Genomic DNA, 20,646 nt, shown 5'->3' with positions numbered 1-20,646 from the left:
CATTCGCACAAGTCTCACTCACTTACACTGATGAGACAAACTTTACGACCATCTGCCCAACAGCGTGTTGGTCTACCTTTGCTACACAATATGGCAGTGGTTCTGAGTAGCGTCGTGTGACATGGATTCGACACGTCCTGGATAGGTTTCTGGCAGTAAATGGCACTAGGTCTTTACGCACAGGACACGCAACTCCCATAAATCATCGGCTAGTGGTTTGTGGGAGAGTTCCAAACGTGTTCCACCATCAGGAGAGTTTGGTGCCCAAGGCATTACCGCAAGTCGACTGTCATACTTCTCAAGTCACTCTATCATGATTCTGCCCTAGTGACATGGACAGTTATGCTGCTGGAACATGGCATCACTGTCAACAAAGACATCAAGCATGAGGAGATGCAGATGGTCCACAATAATGTTCTTGTAGTCCACAACTGTCACGATGCCTTCGGTTACTACCACAGGGCACGTAGAAGCCTTGATTAGCGTCCCCCTCATCACAGTACTGTTCCTATGACCTGCTTCCGTGACGTGGTGCATCTTTAGAGCAGCTGCTTGTCTTTGTGTTAGCGTATCTGGATTCGATCATCGCGTTAGAAACGTGGTTCGTCCGACCAGGCGACACGGTTCTACTGATCCACAGTCCACTCTTATAACCCCGCGTCCACTGCTTTCGTAACTGACGATATCGTTGGGTTAACATGGGATCTCGTAGAAGTCGTCATGTACAGAGCCCATGTTCAACGATGTACGCTGGACGGTGTGCTCCGAAACACTTGAGTCTGCATCAGGGCTATTTCATTTCAAATCGCACGAAAAATGAGAAAATTGACCTTGCACGTTCATAAATCATTAATAATTTTCATATGTGTGAAAAAAAAGTAAACATCTTTCATGACGTTATCTCTTAAATTTTTACTAGTTTCGAGTTAAAATTCAGCAAATTTTGCGTAACTTTCTGACTGCGACAATTTGTCTGCCGTGTGAATCAAATACCTGTTATTGAGTTCAGTGTAATACGATTCATTCTGAAACTGAATATCTGTTCTTGATGTAGTATATAACAATAACTTAACAACAATTAATAAATTTTTGAAACCCTTTTATTCATGTAGTAAGCATAAATACCGCTTTCATAAAGATTAACCTCCCCTGCAACGGCCTTACAAACTTTCTAGACTGTTTCTGAGAACCCTGTGTACTTCCCTTATTACGTCACATGTACGCAACGTCAGCAGTCTCGGATTGAGAAGTGATGTAAAAAGTTTTGGCTCATCAGTGTATTTATGATGCGCTGGTCTATACAGTCTCCAAGTTTGGCAACATTCAGGCCTTTATTTTTGGTTGACACTATTTTTGCAGAGCTTCAATGTAGATAACCATCTTTCCTGAGGTAAGGTGCCCTCTATGCGACGTGCATCAAATTATAAGTTAATCTCCCCAAACTATGACAAGTACATCTGATACAGTGACCTCACTTGATATAGTTACGTGCTTACTCAATCCTGCTAACTTCACTGTACTTGGTAGGAGGGAAGGGAGGGGGCGGGGGGACTACAACATCTGTTTTTAACGAAACACCGCAGGAAGTAATCACACACACCAAGGTTCGAGGTGGCCAAATGCACAACGCTCTGTCTGCGGTTGATCCCCGACCAATACATCGACCAAGTTATAAAGTGTACGCAATCAAATTTCTAGTTTAAAATTTCCTAACTCACAGTTCAGTGCATATATACAGGATGTTACAAAGTACTTGTGACAAACGTCTAGCGGTGAACATCATGTGCATGTATGTATGTGTGTGTGTGTGTGTGTGTGTGTGTGTGTGTGTGTGTGTGTGTGTATGAGAGAGAGAGAGAGAGGGGGAGAGAGAGAGAGAGAGAGAGAGAGAGAGAGAGAGAGAGAGAGCTGGGGTCAGATGATGTTTTTGTGCGTTTGCTGCAGCTGCCGCCGTCTCCCGCATCTCAGTAGACAGTCTTGTCGGTCTTCCCAATCACCCTGTAGAAATTCTCGAGCTTTGATGGCTTCCTGAGATTCCCTAAGCCAGTTCCGTCCACCTCATCCTCATTTCTTTCCTTCTAGAGGTGTCGGTTTATTTATCCTCTAGGGTCGTCTGTTCCTTAGAGATGATCTTAAAACTCACAAACCATTTGATCTGTTTTATTTCAGTTGTCTCTGTAATATCAGTTACAATCTCCATTCTCTCTTGTTTCTTGATTTATTATTCGATTATTTATTCTTACTTCAAAACATCGTGTATAGTTCTCACACTTTTGAATTATCCGTCTCTTAGTATTTATAGTTATATATTTACTCCACAGCATGTAATATAGTTACTCAGATTCTTGATCGTTTTCATATGAGTTCATGGGTAGCATTTTTGGTAGTATCTGTATTCGTCGATGGAACTGCTTGCGATTGCGCCTATACGTGGCGCGTTGGAGATATGTTCAAATGGTTCAAATGGCTCTGAGCACTATGGGACTTAACTGCTGTGGTCATCAGTCCCCTAGAACTTAGAACTACTTAAACGTAACTAACCTAAGGACATCACACACATCCATGCCCGAGGCAGGATTCGAACCTGCGACCGTAGCGGTCGCGCGGTTCCAGACTGTAGCGCCTAGAACCGCTCGGCAACGCCGGCCGGCGTTGGAGATATGTTGTCATACACATTAACCAATACTCATTTTGTGCGATTCTTAGCGTCATGTTTCCATTCTATATTCTGAATCTGTTTCTTTTTTCTTCATTGATAAGACATGACTTTGTTGGTGATAAACGACCCACCTCACAGTTCAGTGTATATATACAGGATGGTCCAAAGTGCTTGTAGCAAACGCCAAACGGTGATACATCATATGCATGTATGTGTGTGTGTGTGTGTGTGTTTGTATGTGAGAGAGAGACAGAGAGAGAGAGAGAGAGAGAGAGAGAGAGAGAGTATTGGACTGTTATCTCTACCATCCGTATGTGTATAAAAATATTTCACCAAAATTTACACACTCCACGTTCTTTCACCGCAAAATTAAACCTTTTTTACTGCGTTTGATCGTGGTGCTGATAAAGTGAATGTGAATGCTAAGGATTAGGCATCAATCGAATCTTGTTCCGTATGACTATTTCTTTAATTTGTACTGGCCCTTCTGGAGACATTTCCCTCTTTTAAGATGGAATCTAGCGAGTACTGTGTATCGATGTTCGTTTTTATGTTTCTTTTTATTTTAAGTACATACACTGAAGCGCCAAAGAAACTGGTATAGGCATGTGTACTCAAATACAGCGATATGTAAACAGGCAGAATACGGCGCTGCGATCGGCAACAGATATATAAGACAACAAATGTTTGGCGCAGTTGTAAATCAGTTACTGCTGCTACAATGGCAGGTTATCAAGATTTAAGTGAGTGGTGTTATAGTCGGCGCTCAAGCGATGGGACGGAGCATCTCCGAGCTATCGATGAACTAGGGATTTTCCCGTACGATCATTTCACGAGTGTACAGTGAATATCAGCAATCCGGTAAAACATCAAATCTCCGGCATCGCTGCGACCGGAAAAAGATCCTGCAAGAATGGGACCAACGACGACTGAAGAGAATCGTTCAACGTGGCAGAAGAGCAACCCTTCCGCAAATTGCTGCAGATTTCAATGCTGTGCCATCAAAAAGTGTCAGCGTGCGAACCATTCAATTAAACATCATCGATGTGAGCTTTCTGAGCCTACGACCCACTCGTGATGACTCCACGACACAAAACCTTATGCCTCGCCTGGGCCTGTCAACACAGACATCAACACAGACACTTAGCTGTTGATGACTGTAAACATGTTGCTGGTCGGATGAGTCTCGTTTCAAATTTTATCGAATGGATGGACGCGTACAGGTATGGAGGCAACCACATGAATCCAGCAGATGACTGTGCAAGCTGGTGGAGGCTCTGTAAAGGTGTGGGGCGGATGCAGTTAGAGTGATATGGGACCTCAGATACGTCTAGGTACGACTCTGGAAGGTGAGACGTATGTAAGCATCCTCTCTGTTCACCTTGATCCATTCATGTCCATTATGCATTTCGACGGACTGGGGCAATTCCAGCAGGACAACGTGACACCCCACAGGTCCAGAATTGCTACAGAATGGCTCCAGGAACACTCTTCCGAGTTTAAACACTTCCGCTGGCCACGAGCCTCCGTAGATATGAACATTATTCAGCATATCTGGGATACCTTGCAACGTGCTTTTCAGAAGAGATCTCCACTCCCTGGTACTATTACGGATTCAGAATGAGATTTTCACTCTGCAGCGGAGTGTGCGCTGATATGAAACTTCCCGACAGATTAAAACTGTGTGCCGGACCGAGACTCGAATTCGGGACCTTTGCCTTTCGCGGGCAAGTGCTCTACCAACTGAGCTACCCAAGCACGAGTCATGACCCGTCCTCACAGCTTCAATTCTGCCAGTACCCCGCCTCCTACCTTCCAAACTTCACATAACCTCTTCTACGAACCTTGCAGAACTAGCACTCCTGGAAGAAAGGATATTTTGGAGACATGGCTTAGCCACAGGCTAGGGGATGTTTCCAGAATTTACTCTTACGGATTTATGGACAGTCCTGCAGGATTCACAGTGTCATTTCCCTCCAGTACTACACTAGTCGAGTCCATTCCACGCCGTGTTGCGGCACTTCTGTGTGCTCGCGGAGGCCCTGCACTATATTAGGCAGGTGTATCAGTTTCTTTGGATGTTCAGTGTATCGAGTAATGCTATTATGGTAGCGGAGTAATTTTCATGTCATTTTGGTGGCTGCTGTTGACACGGTGCGTACTGCGCAGGTTCCAAGGGTTCGAGCGTGGGCCTGGCCATCACGCAGTCGCTGTTCGTGACGGACATGCTGCAGTACGGCATCCTGCAGCTGAACGAGTCGGTGAGCCAGGCCACGTCCGTGGAGCGCGTGCTCGAGTACACCAGGCTCGACATGGAGCCCGCCCTCGAGTCCGAACCAGGTAAGCCTCACTGTTCTCGCCTGGCTACTTCGCCACCAGAGTGGTCGATCCGGGGTAACATCACTCAAATAGGAAAATAAAGATATCAAACAGATTAGAGAAAAATTATGTTTTAATGATAATTTATCCTTCATAGTGGCTAAACTTAAACACTAACGCTCTTATGAGTGCCCGTTGTCTTCCACCATAAATGCTGACTAACATAAAGACATTTTGGGCATCAAAATACATAATTTTGAAATTAGAAGTATCAATCAAAACTGACGTTTCGATCACCTTTGCAGTGGTCCTCTTCATGTAGACTAAACTGTTTAATCTCTCAGAAGACAATCACTACAAAGACGGTCGAAACGTCGGCTTTGATAGTTGCTTTCAGTTACAAAAAGACGCGATAGATGTTTAAAATAATTGTAATCAGTAGTTTTCTTACTACATTTGGTACACAGATGTCTTACAAAACGCAATTACAATGCACCGAATCAGATGTTAGTTTCTAAGCTAGCTCAGCGTGTTCAGTCATAGGGTTATGTGCCCTCCGTAATTCAGAAACTGAGTGAATGGATCAATGATGAACTTGAATGGATATGATAGGACGTCCACTCCGAACAAACGCAACGAACAATGTACAAAATTAAATAATAGAAAGGTAAATAAAAAAGAAATTGAAGCAATTATTATGTTACTGAAGTGTAATGACACACATAGCTTTTTCATGGGTAAAATACATTTTACACTTATCTGGAAAATGAAAGATTAAAATTTTTGTGCCGCCTCAATCCCAATATTACACTTTCAGAAAAAAAGAACTGACCAGTTTTGGAAATCAGTGAGGCGACAGTTGATCAGCGTAGCCCCATCTTGCCAAATTAATCTTCGGCAGTTAACTCCAGGTCTGAGTCTGTTCAGGGACTTCCAACTTGTCCATTTTCATCATAGCCAGGAGGTACAGTTTCTGAAACTCTTTACCAGCCAGGTGGAAGATAGATCTTTGTCCTCCGTAGTTACAACCTAGTTTTTTGAAAAATGGCTGCAAGTGTCGTCGATATATTAAGGAAACTCTTCCTCGATTTCAGTCGTTGCAGATGCAGTTCGTGCCCATACAGAGAATGCAGTCTCCATTGCTCCACTTCCTTTCTTTCCTCATAATGTACGAGGTGTGTTCAAAAATTTCCGTAACTTTGTCACAAAATTTTTCTAGGCTTACTTTTTACTTATCGTGCACGGTCTCCTTCGAAATACCCTCCTCCACAATTGGTACACCGCTCCCAGCACCGTTTCCACTTATGGAAGCAGTCTGATACGCCTCTTGCTGGATCGCACGAAGCGCCGTTTGCGAATATTCTTTTATCTCGTCTATCGTTACAAATCTTCGTCTTTCCAACGGGGCTTTCGATTTTGGGAATAAAAAAAGTCCGCAGGAGCCAGATCTGGAGAGTACGGAGGATGATTCAACACAGTGATTTCGTTTTTTGTGCAACAGACACGCACCAACAGGGATGAATGTGTGGGTGCGTTATCGTGATGCAAGAGCCACGAATTGTCTCGGCACATTTCAAGCCGTTTCCTTCTCACATTTTCTCGCAGGCGTCGCATCGCGTCCCTACAGTACCATCGATTAACAGTTTGTTCCTGTGGAGCAACTTCGTGATGAAATAATCCTTCGAAGCCAAAGAACCCTATCAGCATGGCTTTGACATTTGACCTGACCAGCTTTTTTTTGTCTTGGAGAACCTTTTCCGGCCCATTGTGAAGATTGAACCTTGGTCCCAATATCATAACCATAGACCCATGTCATCATTAGTTATGATTCTCTTAAGGAACATCTCATTTGCGCGATCCAAAAGCTCTTCACAGACTGCAACGCGAAGACCTTTCTGGTCTTGACTCATGAGCTGTGGGACGAATTTGGCGGCAACACAATGCATTTAAAGATGCTGTGTGAGGATTTCGTGAGATGACCCAACTGAAATGTTACATTCTTTTTCAGTGTCTCGGACAGTCACTCTTCGATTGTCGCTCACAATTTCGTTTACACTCCTGGGACTGGCGTCGTCGGTAGACGTTGAAGGGCGTCCTGAAGGAGGGTCGGCCTTAACATGCGTCCGGCTGCTTTTAAACCGTGTCAAGCATTAACACTGAGTACGGCTTAAGCACTCACCACCGTAGGCTTTGTGCATCGTTTGGTGTCCCTCTATAAAGATTTTCTTGAGTTTCACGAAAAATTTAATGCAGACACGTTGCTCCTCTGCCATGTTGAATTTCGAAAATTGTGTGAAACAACGTTCTACTCAATACAGCACCGACATACAGCAATGAAACTTCCGGCAGTTACACATTAGAAATCGGCGTGTGCAGGGATGTCAACCGCATTTCGCTCCAACATGCCACTGGCACGCAATTACGAATGTTCCGGAATTTTTTTAACAGACCTAGTGTATTATAATTGATAAGTGATCGTTAACGAGCTGTTTTTAAACAGCTGATGGAACAATCGCTATTGCTATAGCGCCCACATGCACTAGTGGCTAAGCTTCCAGATTACAAGAAATGTCAGCCTGAGGTGGTGGTGAGGTTGGGAATGCGCTGCGTAGTGAGACGTGGCGTGGTGTGTTTGCAGGCAAGAAGCCGCCCAAGGGTTGGCCCAGCTCCGGCGCCGTCGTCTTCCAGGACGTGACGCTGCGGTACGGCGCAGACGTTCCGCCCGTCCTCAAGGCGGTCAACTTCTCCATAGCGCCCACGCACAAGGTGAGCACCAGCGTTCAGCAGCGGCACTCAATGTCCACTGCGAGTGGCCGGCAAGCTACACTCTTCAACACGATACCGAGTGAATGCGAATAGTGTCGCTTGTATTAGACGACGTTCTTAAATAAAGCATTCTCCCGTTTCTCGTCGCTTCAATTCGGATGAAACCTAAAGCTTTTTACAATTTCCACCATCGGCTTCGTCTGGAGAAACTGACAGTCGTGCTGGTCTCATACAGCCCGTAAAAAGTTCGTGTTTAGTATCTTGAAACAAATTTTGCAAGACTTTGTTTTTGGATCAAATCTACCTTGAGTAAACACAGTTCTTTCTGTTTTTACCCAGACATGTTTCACTGAAGTTACGTGCAAGATGTCTCGCGCGCGCGCTGTTGTGTGTGTGTGTGTGTGTGTGTGTGTGTGTGTGTGTGTAGGTCTTTTTTTTTATTTACCTTCTATTAAATAACAGGAAAATCTGTCTTTACTATCTGTTTGTAAAACAGAGTTTTTAAGATAATATTCTCAAATCTAAAAGGAAATAGGATTTTTTATATGTAGCCTACCTTGTAACCACATCCTATTGTTTTTGTGGTTCGCTATGTTTTGTGTTACATTTGTTTTTGGCTCTGAGCACTATGGGACTTACCATCTATGGTCGTCAGTCCCCTATAACTTAGAACTACTTAAACCTAACTAACCTAAGGACATCACACACATCCATGCCCGAGGCAGGATTCGAACCTGCGACCGTAGCAGTCGCGCAGCTCCGGACTGAGCGCCTAGAACCGCTAGACCACCGCGGCCGGCATTCGTTTTTCTTGCGCAGTTTGTCATCTGTTGCCAAGAGAACTTAAGGTAGAAAGTTATTTACCTCGAAAATTTACGACTGAGAATGTTATGGTGACCGTTATTTTATTCTACGTGCAAGATCTTGTGTGTGTGTGCGCGCGCGCACGCACAATACGTTTCACTTACTTTTTCTGATTTCCTCATTATGTACACTGTGGAAAAAGGCACTTTTTATACTTCCACTGTCACCGTTTACGAAACAGCGAAACCAAGTTGGCGGACAACTGAATAGTTCAATCTGTTCGGGGTGTGAGTTTTGGCCTGATAAACGAATATACAGCTCCCTGTAAGGGAACTCTGTTCTCTTCTCTCAAAAACTGTGAGACAACTAACCCATAAAAACACACACACAAACTCAGAGACAGTGTCAAAGATTGAAAAGTGTCCCTCCCCCTCCGCCAGAACAGATTCAGCTGTCCGCTGCTCGACTGCCCGCCATCTTCGTTTCCTAATTTTGAAAAAGTGACAAATGGTTTAAGTGCCTCTGAGCACTATGGGACTTAACTTCTGATGTCATCAGTCCCCAGAACTTAGAACTACTTAAACCTAACTAACCTAAGGACATCACACACATCGATCCCCGACAAGGATTCGAACCTGCGACCGTAGCGATCGCGCGCTTCCAGTCTGTAGCGCCTAGAACCGCTCGGCCACAACGGCCGGCGAAAAAGTGATAATTAAAGTTTAAAAAGTGCAGTTATTCACAGTGACCATAATGAGAAAACCAGGAAAAGTATGGAAACATGTTGCACACATACGCGCGCGCGTGGTCACACACACACACACACACACACACACACACACACACACACACACACACACAATCTTCCACATTGAGTAAAATAATGTTAGCCATACATTTTCGAGATAAATACCTTTCTACATTAAGTTCTCCATGGGTGCACTTGACAGACCGAGAAAGGAAATCAACTGTCACGCAAAACACAGAAAGCCACAAAACACATAGGATGTGGTTACGAGGTATAAAAATATCTTGACTGTTTTAGACTTTGTGAATAATTTCCTAACAACTCAAAATTATATAAGCACAGGTAGTAATGACAAACGCGTCTGTTATGTAATAGAAGTGCTGTAACTCCAGAAAAACGTGTCATGGTTCTCAAATTTGTGAACACTTTCTTAAAAACTGAGAATTACGTAAAGACATATAGTAAAGACAAATTTTCCTGTTATTTGATAGAAGGAAAATAAAAAAGCTACTAATTATGCTGTTACTTCAGAAACATGTCTGAGTGAAAAAACAATAAGTGTGTTTATTCAAGGAAAACCCCATCCAAAAATAAATATTTTTGCAAGCAAACACGGGCACAAGAGCTTCAACCTCAAGATAAATATTTGTGAGACGTGGGTGGATATCGTCCATATAGTGACAGCATGTTGTCGTCGAGTGCTGGTATACACGCAGAGCTGGTGGTGCCGGCAGGTGGGCATCGTGGGGCGCACGGGCGCCGGCAAGTCGTCGCTCATCTCGGCGCTGTTCCGGCTGGCGCCGATCGAGGGCGCCGTGCTGCTCGACGACATCGACACGCAGACCATCGGGCTGCACGACCTGCGCCGCCACATCTCCATCATCCCGCAGGAGCCCGTGCTCTTCTCCGCCTCCATGAGGTTCAACCTCGACCCCTTCCAGGAGTTCGACGACGCCAAGCTCTGGGAGGCGCTCGAGGAGGCAAGTAGCACCTCTCACCTCTTCTTTGCCTTTTATTCCCCGCCCCCCCCCCCCACTCCCCCTGCAATATATTTGTAACAGCTCCCATAATGAAGCTATCACTCTCGCCGACAGGAAGAAGATACTGTGATATGCAAATGATTAGCTTTTCAGAGCATTCAGACATGGTTGGCGCCGGTGGCGACACCTACAACGTGCTGACATGAGGAAAGTTTCCAACCGGTTTCTCATACACAAACAGCAGTTGACCGGCGTTGCCTGTTGAAACGTTCTTGTGACGCCTCGAGTAAGGAGGAGAAATGCGTACCATCACATTTCCGACTTTGATAAAGGTCGGATTGTAGCATATCGCGATTGCGCTTTATAGTATAGCGACATTGCTGCTCGCGTTGGTCGAGATCCAATGACTGTTAGCAGAATATGGAATCGGTGGGTTCTGGAGGGTAATACGGAACGCCGTGCTGGATCCCAACGGCCTCGTATCACACTAGCAGTCGAAATGACAGGCATCTTATCCGCATGGCTGTAACGCATCGTGCAGCAACGTCTCGATCCCTGAGTCAACAGATGGGGACGTTTGCAAGACAACAACCATGTGCACGAACAGTTCGACGCCCTTTGCAGCAGCATGGACTATCAGTTCGGAGACCGTGGCTGCGGTTACCCTTGACGCTGCATCACAGACAGGAGCGCCTGCGATGGTGTACTCACGACGAACCTGGGTGCACGAATGGCAAAACGTCATTTTTTCGGATGAATCCAGGTTCTGTTTACAGCATCATGATGGTCGCATACGTATTTGGCTACATCGCGGTGAACGCACATTGGAAGCGTGTATTCGTCATCGCCATACTGACGTATGACCCGGCGTGATGGTATGGGATGCCATTGGTTACACGTCTCGGTCACCTCTTGTTCGCACTGACGGCACTTTGAATAGTGGACGTTACATTTCAGATGTGTTACGACCTGTGTCTCTACCATTCATTCGATCCCTGCGAAACCCTGCATTTCAGCAGGATAATGCACGACCGCATGTTGCAGGTCCTGTACGGGCCTTTCTGGATACAGAAAATGTTCGACTGCTGCCCTGGCCAGCACATTCTCCAGATCTCTCACCAATTGGAAACGTCTTGTCAATGGTGCCCGAGCAACTGGCTCGTCACAATACGCCAGTCATTACTCTTGATGAACTGTGGTAACGCGTTGAAGTTGCGTGGGCGGCTGTACCTGTACACGCCATCCAAGCTCTGTTTGACTCAATGCCCAAGCGTATCGAGGCCGTTATTAAGGCCAGAGGTGGTTGTTCTGGGTACTGATATCTCAGGATCTATGCATCCAAATTGCGTGAAAATGTAATCACATGTCAGTTCTACTATAATATATTTGTCCAATGAATATCCGTTTATCATCTGCTTTTCTTCTTGGTGTAGAAATTTTAATGGCCAGTAGTGTATATAGTTACTCCGCAAGCCATCGTACGGTGAGTGGCGGAACGTACCCTGTACCATTACTCGTCATTTCCTTTCCTGTTCCAGTCAACAAATAGAGCGAGGGAAAAACGACTGCCTCCGTATGAGCCCTAATTTCTCGTTCTTACCTTCGTGGTCCTTACGCGCAATGTAGGTTGGTGGCAGTAGAATCGTTCGGCAGTCAGCTTCAAATGCCGCTTCTCTAAATTTTCTGGTTCAAATGGCTCTGAGCACTATGGGACTCAACTGCTGAGGTCATTAGTCCCCTAGAACTTAGAACTAGTTAAACCTAACTAACCTAAGGACATCACAAACATCCATGCCCGAGGCAGGATTCGAACCTGCGACCGCAGCGGTCGCGCGGTTCCAGACTGCAGCGCCTTTAACCGGACAGCCACTTCGGCCGGCTATAAATTTTCTGAATAGTATTCCTCGAAAAGAACGTCGCCTTCCCTCCAGGGATTCCCATTTGAGTTCTGTTGAGTACTGTTCATCAATATGGGAGGACTGTTGGAAAAGATAAAATATCCAACGACGAGCGGCGCGTTTCATTACAAGATCGGTGAGTCCACGCGAGCGCGTTACAGAGAAGCTCAACAAACTCCAGTGGACAAAAGAGGCGTTGTGCATCACGGAGAGATTTACTGCTGTAATTTCGAGAGAGCACTTTCCGGGAGGAGTCGGACAACATGTTATTTCCTCCCACATGCATTTCGCCTAATGATCACGACGAGGAAACCCGAGAAGTTCGAGCTAATACAGAGGCTTACCGACAATCATTCTTCCCATTCACGAGTGGAAGAACAAGAAAGGAGAATCGGTTAGCGGTAGCCGAAGTGCCCTTCGCAATAAACCTTTAGATGAGTTGCGGAGTATGATGTAGATGTAGACGTAGACAGTTACCATAGCAACAACCAATCAGAGCACGAGTTAGGTCACGCCTTCTGTCCTGTCCGCATTTCTCATATTCCTCTAATGCCTCAGCTGCGGACGACAATTGCGGTTTCTAGCACAAGTCTGTGAGTTGGTTCTTTGTCAATGCGGTATTTTTCTTTTACAGAATGTGTGGCTCTGTTTGTGATATTTCTCATGAAAATGATAATACTATTACGATCGTGCCAAATGAACTCAACATTGCACTTTGATGGGGAAAGTATGAGCGTACTCAGAGCGATACTGAGCACTTGCCGCTACCGGAGCCATGTTGCGCTTGCACTAAATGGCGAACCGACATCACCCCCTTCCATTTTTAACTGTCAATCACTTTGTTATTCTAATCCAGGTATAAACAGAAATGTATTGCATAAATTGAATAAAAGAAAGGATTTGTTGATAGGACACATTCTGTGACTTAAAGGAACTATCAGTTTGTTAATTGAGGGAATGGTGACTGGTAAAAAATGTAAAGGGAGAGGAAGGCTTTACTGCAGTTAATAGCATTAACTAGAAGTAGATTGCAGTAATTATTCAGAGATGAAGAGGCTTACACAGGATAGACTAGCGTGGAGAGCTGCAGCAAAACAGTCTTCGAACTGAAGATCACAATACAACTTAATGAGCTACAAAATCTGTGAGAAGTACTCCTATGCCTCAGGGGTATCATTACATGATCGTCATCTTTCCGTCGATTCGGGAACGTACATGAAATTGGTATTCAATTTTCATTCTCAATAACAAATAATATTTTCTATTAATTTTTTAGTTTTCATATCTTCTTCTACTTTATTCTTCATGCAGTTTAGTTATGAGCAGTTTACTGCTGCCCTCTCGTGTGGGATAACAGTGTCACCTGCAGTATTGTGTTAACAATCTGCCACAAGTGTAAAGACACGTAAGAAATGCGACTATAGTCAGCAGTGCCAAACTGATAGGGTCGTTCTCTGAGGTTTGATGCACTGAAGCCTTCTCTGACGGTTGGTACCTTAGGTATCACATAGGGCGTACACTACCTGATCAAAAATGCCCGGATACCTATTAGTGGACATTAATATAGAGTCTGACCACTGTTCGCCTTTTGACTGCTTGGACTTTGATGGGTACACTATCAGTGGAGTGTTTGAATGTCTGTAGAAGAGCAGCAGCTGATCCTCCCTCAACGGCCGAAAAGAATGCTGGAGACTGAAACAAAGTCAACGCGCTAGCTTATGCCAGAGGTAATCTATTGGTACTAGGTCGGCATTCTGGGCAACACAGTCAGTTTTATTAAAGTTATTGTCCACAAACCATCGCCTCACAGATACTGGCTTATGACAGGGTGCATTGCACCAAGCTGTTTCTCTCCTGTACACACTACAAAGTGCTGTAAAATGTGTTCATTCCCTTCTTCATTTAGCGCTTTCGTAAGCACAATAATTGGAGAAAAATACCGAGAAATACCTCAATATCGTAATACCACTTCCTCCGTACTTCAGTGTTGCCACTACACACGATGGCAAGTAATGTGTTCCAGGCATTCGCCTACCCCAGACTCACCCCAAACCCCTCCATCGGATTGCCACATGGTATACCACGATTCATCATCCCAAACTGCTCATTTCTGACCTGTACAGTTCAGTGGCGCCGCTCTTTACGTCACCTCAAGTGTAGCTCAGCATTGTCTAAAGAAATGCGTGGATTATGAGGAGTTGCTCGACCACTGTACCCCATCCTTTCTAAATCGCTACGCACAGTTCTTGTGCTACATCTACATCTACATGGATGCTCTGCAAATCACATTTAAGTTCCTGGCAGACGGTTCATCGAATCACCTTCACAATTCTCTATTATTCCAATCTCGTATAGCACGTGGAGAGATTGAGCACCTCTACTTTTCCTTACGAGCTTTGATTTCCCTTATGTTATCGTGGTGATCGTTCCTCCCTATGTAGGTCGGTGTCAACAAAATATTTTCGCATTCGGAGGAGAAAGTTGGTGACTGGAATTTCGTGAGAAGATTTAGTAGCAACGGAAAACGCCTTTCTTTTAATGACTTCCAGCCCAAATCCAGTATCATGTCTGTGACACTCTCTCCCATATTTCGCGATAATACAAAACGTGCCGGCTTTCCTGGAACTTTTTCGATGTACTCCTATCAGTTAAGGATTCCACACCGCGCAACAGTATTCTAAAAGAGGACGGACAAGCGTAGTGTAGGCAGTCTCCTTAGTAGGTCTGTTACATTTTGTAAGTGTCTTGCCAATAAGACGCAATCTTTGGTTAGCCTTACCCACATTTTTTATGTGTTCCTTTCAATTTAAGTTATTCGTAATACCTAGGTATTTAGTTGAATTTACGGTTTTTAGATTACACTGATTTATCGTGCAACCGAAGTTTAACAAGTGCCTTTTAGGACTAGCGTAGATGACCTCACACTTTTCGTTATTTAGGGTCAACTGCCACTTTTCGCACCATTCAGATATCTTTTCTAAATCGTTTTGCAGTTTGTTTTGATCTCCTGATGACTTTATTAGTCGATAAACGACAGCGTCATCTGCAAACAACCGAAGACGGCTGCTCAAATTGTCTCCCAAATCGTTTATATAGATAAGGAACAGCAAACCGCCTGTAACACTACCTTGGGGAACGCCAGAAATCACTTCTGTTTTACTCGATGTCTTCCCGTCAGTTACTAAGAACTGTGACCTCTCTGACAGGAAATCACAAATCCAGTAACATAATTGAGACGATATTCGTTAAGCACGCAATTTCACTACGAGCCGCTTGTGTGGTACAGTGTCAAAAGACTTCCGGAAATCCAGAAATGCGGAATCGATCTGAAATCTCTTGTCAATAGCCCTCAACAATTCATGCGAATAAAGAGCTAGTTGTGTTTCACAGGAACGATGTTTCCTAAACCCATGTTGACTGTGTGTCAATAGACCGTTTTCTTCGAGGTAATTCATAATGTTCGAACACATGTTCCAAAATCCTGCTGCATATCGACGTTAACGATATGGGCCTGTAATTTAGTGGATTACTCCTACTACTTTTCTTGAATATTGGTGTGATCTGTGCAACTTTCCAGTCTTTGGGTGTTAGCCGGACTAATGGTAGTACTTTGGAAATGACAACTGATCACTATCCCAAATTTCATACGGTTGTTTACAACCGTCCTTCCCAATGCTTGACGGTCACTGTGCATCAGTACATGAGGTCTGCCTGCTCTTGGTTTATCTGAGGTTATTCCTTCGCATTTACACTTCGTAGTCACGTCACCGACAGTCGACATGGGAAACTTCAGCAGTGTTGAAATGTGGCTGATGGTTTTGTTACTCTGGTGACGTACAATTATTAGTCCACATTCGAAGCCACTGAGCTCTCCTAATCGACCCATTCTGCTGTTATTGATTCTTTACCGTCAACACAAATCTACCCGCCTCCATATATTCTAGCGGGTCCGCCTCCCGTGATATCTAGTGAAAAGTTTCGCATTACATAGGCTGCCCGGGATGCTTCTGGTCAGACAGTGTACGAGTTGTGATCAAAAACGTGGTGAATAATTTTATTAGGTTCAAAGTAATAAGCTTACATGCTATTCGATTTAATCTCGTTCAGAATACTCGCCTTGGCCTGCAATGCACTTATTCCAACATTGAATCCCTGGGTGGAAGCTTTCTGGAAGGCTTCTTTTGTAAGGGCGTTCAGCTGCTGTGTCGTGGCCCTCTCAATGACAGTAACGGTGTCAAAACGTTTTCCTTTAAGCATTGTTTTAATTTTTGGGAAGAACCAAAAGTCGCCTGGTCCTAAATCTAGTGAGCAAGGCGGATGTGCCAAAAACACGGAAATAAAAAGCGAGGTGTGCCACTGCGCGTTGTCGTGATGATCAAGAAAGCCACTCGTTTCTCTGGTCTCTTTCTTCGTACATCCTCTCGCAAATGTTGTAGTACGCTATTGTAAAAGTCAGCATTTACAGTTGTTCACCTTGGACCGAACTCTTATCGCAACATCGAAAAAAAAACAATGACCATGACTTTGATATTCTATTTGGACTTGCGTGCCTTTTTAGGGCGAGCAGATTCACCCGTTTTCCATTGGGAATTCTGAATTTTCGTCTCAAGGTCATACTTATAGACTCAAGTTTCATTTCTAGTAACAATTTTGGACATCAAGTGCAGATCTGAAATAAGACGAGCCTTCAACTCCACGCAAACTGACACGCGACTTTTCTTCTGTTCATCACTCAAAAGTCTGGGAACAAATTTTGCGCTCGCTACGTCGCAGGTTCGAATCCATCCTCGGGCATGGATGTGTGTGATGTCCTTAGGGTGGTTAGGTTTAAGTAGTTCTAAGTTGTAGGGGACTGATGACCTCAGCTGTTAAGTCCCATAGTGCTCAGAGCCATTTGAACCATTTGAAATTTTGCACTCACTCCTCTCATTTGCAAATTATCAGTTAAAATGCTTTCCACGAACCTGTGAGAGATGTTAAATTCTTAGGTAAGCTCTCAAATAGTTATTCGCTTGTTTGAACGAATAATTTTTGCCACTTTTTGTACGTTTTCGTCTGTTTTTTAGGTTAAAGGACGTCCTGAACTTTGCTCGTATTCTACCGAGTCATTTCCGCTTTTAAATCGCTGATACCACTTGTAAACAGTCTTCAGAGTTACAGCTATATCGCCATTCATCAATTTCCACATTTCATGGGGTTCTTTAGCAAAAAACCGTGTGTGAATTCCTAAGGGACCAAACGGCTGAGGTCATCGGTCCCTAGAATTACACACAACTTAAATTAACTTAAGTTAGGAACAGCACACATATCCATGCCCGATGGAGGACTCGAACCTCCGGTGGGAGAGGCCGCGCAATCCGTTACATGGCACCTCAAACCACGCGGCCACTCCGTGCGGCGGTTCTTTAGCACTTTGTGCAACTTGAAACAGAACTTAATATTCCCGCGTTTTTCAAATTTACAATGCGTGACAGACCTGGTAAACACGCTCTCACTCTAGCGTCTCTGGATGCTGACTGACAAGTCTCATGTGGTCAGGCCATCGGACAAGTTACATCAAATGGGTTTAGCATCAGCAGTTGCTGCTAAAAAAATTTCATTCACCGTATTTTTTGATCACACTTCGTATATTTATTAGCTTCGCGATGAATGGCGAAATAGTTTTGAGATTTCTTCACAAATGGCTTTGGACACACTTGCTACTTGTCAGTATACATTACATGTTCGAAGCTTCTACAAACTGATACTGATCTGATACGTGTGTTCATGTGGTGGGGCAGATGGCGAGATCGGTTCTTGAAGATAATTTTTCTAGAGGTTTCTCTAGAGGAGACAGGGGAGTGCAAGCTGCTACCAAACCCCTCCCCAACCCTCCCGCTGAGAACACCCATGGCAATGGCTACGATCGCCAACAAAGGCACTGACAGTAACGAATGGCCCAGTGCACAGTGCGTGCAAAGTGTTATGTAGGAGTATCTGCATTTTCCAGCTAGACCTAAAGTCTCCCTGCTTATATTCCACATACACCAGAGTGTGTGACAGTGAAATTTTGTTTGTCGAACAGGTGGAGCTGAAACACGCCGTGGACAGCCTGGACTCGCAGGTGTCGGAGGGCGGCGGCAACCTGAGCGTGGGGCAGCGCCAGCTGGTGTGCCTGGCGAGGGCCATCCTCAGAAACAACAAGGTGCTCGTCCTGGACGAGGCCACCGCCAACGTCGATAGCGAGTGAGTACAACCCCTCACTACACACTTCGCTGTAGCCTAGTTTTTTTTGTTTTTTTTTTGTCTTTTTTTTGCCGGTGTGGCCGAGCGGCTCTAGGTGCTTCAGTCTGGAACCGCGCGACCACTACGGTCGCAGGTTCGAATCCTGCCTCTGGCATGGATGTGTGTGATGTCCTTAGGTTAGCTAGGTTTAACTAGTTCTAGGTTCTAGGGGACTGATGACCTCAGATGTTAAGTCCCATAGTGCTCAGAGCCATTTGAACCATTTGAGCCCTTTTTTCGCGTCCACAGTCGAGTCTCTTCATACGTCCCCAAAATATAGCTGGGCTCAATTTTTCGTACGCTTTGTAATAAAAATATAGTCATATGACACGTTAAAAATTCCTTCCCTATAACGTACATTTACATATTCTCATACTTGAGAAGTGCATTTATTTTTACACCTTGTTTTTGAAATCTACAACATCATCAAAGGCGAGTCTAAATAACGCACGTCTACATACATGGCGCTGTCACATTAATGTTACCACCGCTTAAGTTCGACGTCAGTGTGCAGTAACCTCTCAAAGACGGCAAGTGGCAGCAGTAGCGGTGGAACGCATATAAAGCGTGTAGAGGGGACGCGGAAAACAGGGCAGTCGTCGTAATGCGGTAACGGCGCGATTTATCCGACGTCCAAAACGGCGTGACCATTGACTTCCAGGTCAAGGGTGTAAACATTTCCGAAACGGCTAAATTTGTAAACTGTTCACGTGCCGCCGTGTTTAAAGTATACACTGCATGGTATAACGGCACTATCGAAAACCGGCACTGGGGCAAATGTGGTGCAGCACAGGCCATTGACGACAGAAGTGAACGACGGCTGCTGAGATATGTAAGGGCGAATAGACGTGCAACTGTAGAGTAGCTTACCGTCCGTATGAACCAAGGGGCTACCAACGGTGGCTCCTCAATGACCATTCAGCGAACTTCGCTGTGTATGGGCCTCCGCAGCAGGCACCTGGTTCATGCACCTGTGCCGACTGCTGTTCGTCGGCGATGAAGACTGGAATTTGCACGCCGATAGCGCAAGTGAACTTTCACTGACTGGCGACAGGTGGCCTTTTCAGATGAGTCACATTTTATTCTTCATCGAACAGACAGCTGTTGTCCTGTACGGTGTGGACTGTCTGAAAGCAAACACCCCGCAACAATCGTTGGAAGGGTCCAGAATGGAGGTTATTCCCTGGGTGATCTCTTCATTCAGGAAGGCACAATGGGTCAACTCAAGTATGTATGCATCTTTAGGGACCATGTCCACCCCTACATGCAGTTTGTTTTACCTCGCACGATGGCATGTACCAGCAGAAAAAGGCAATGTGTCACACAGCTTGCAGTGTACGTGCGCGGTTCGAAGAGCATCAGGATGAATTTAACGCACTCCCCTGGCCATCCAACTTCCCGGAAGTAAACCCAATCGAGAATCTGTGGGACCATCTCGATTGGACCGTTCACTCCATCAATCCACAACGGAGAAACCTATCTCAGATGGTCACGACACTCTAGCGCCACATCCCTGTCGGTACTTTCCAGAATCTCAGTGACTCTTCATGCACGTTTCGCAGAGGTCTGTGTTGCAAAAGGTCGCTATTCAGGATTAATGTGACTGGTCAGTGTATGTACCCCGCATTCCACTGTATAATCCGTTTCTGTCCAATTCCAGTCGCATAATGAGCGAGGGAAAAATGACTGTATGTATGTCCATGTAAGAGCCCTAAACTCATCTCATTCTCATTCTGTAAACGCGAGGTATACGATGGTGGCAAAACAATTGTCTCACTGACTCCTTCGAATTTAGATCCTCTACAGTGTTTCACCAGAACTACGCCGTCTTTCTTCCACTGATACCCATTTAAGTTCCCATAGCATTTCTGTTACAGTTTAGTGTGGGCTGTACAAGCCTGTTGCGATGTTAGCAGCACATTGTTGAATACATTCATCTGATGTTATTCCTACTACATAACGATTCCAGAAAGTGCAACAATACTCTATAACTGGTCGCACTAGCGTCTTGTATGTGATTTCCTTTACTGATAGCCGGCCGCTGTGGCCGAGTGGTTCTAGGCGCTTCAGTGCGGAACCGCGCTGCTGCTACGGTCGCAGGTTCGAATCCTGCCTCGGGCACGGACGTGTGTGCTGTCCTTAGGTTAGTTAGTTTTAAGTCTCTGGGGCTGATGATCTCAGATGTTAAGTCCCATTTCAACCATCTTT

At 44.9% G+C, this 20,646-nt stretch overlaps 1 protein-coding gene across 1 annotated transcript in view; it reads left to right on the top strand.

Annotated features, from left to right (window-relative positions):
• Positions 1–20,646, top strand: part of LOC126236084 (ATP-binding cassette sub-family C member 4-like) — a 370,212-nt gene that overhangs the window by 329,583 nt on the left and 19,983 nt on the right. The window contains exons 19-22 of the mRNA XM_049945147.1: positions 4,829–4,999; positions 7,617–7,744; positions 10,031–10,276; positions 18,239–18,399. Of these exons, the coding sequence (XP_049801104.1) occupies positions 4,829–4,999; positions 7,617–7,744; positions 10,031–10,276; positions 18,239–18,399 (706 nt within the window). The remainder of the gene's footprint in view (positions 1–4,828; positions 5,000–7,616; positions 7,745–10,030; positions 10,277–18,238; positions 18,400–20,646) is intronic.

The sequence above is a fragment of the Schistocerca nitens genome, chromosome 2 (genome assembly GCF_023898315.1).
Source record: "Schistocerca nitens isolate TAMUIC-IGC-003100 chromosome 2, iqSchNite1.1, whole genome shotgun sequence".
Lineage (NCBI taxonomy): Eukaryota > Metazoa > Arthropoda > Insecta > Orthoptera > Acrididae > Schistocerca > Schistocerca nitens.
This window is presented reverse-complemented; position numbering and strand designations above follow the sequence as displayed.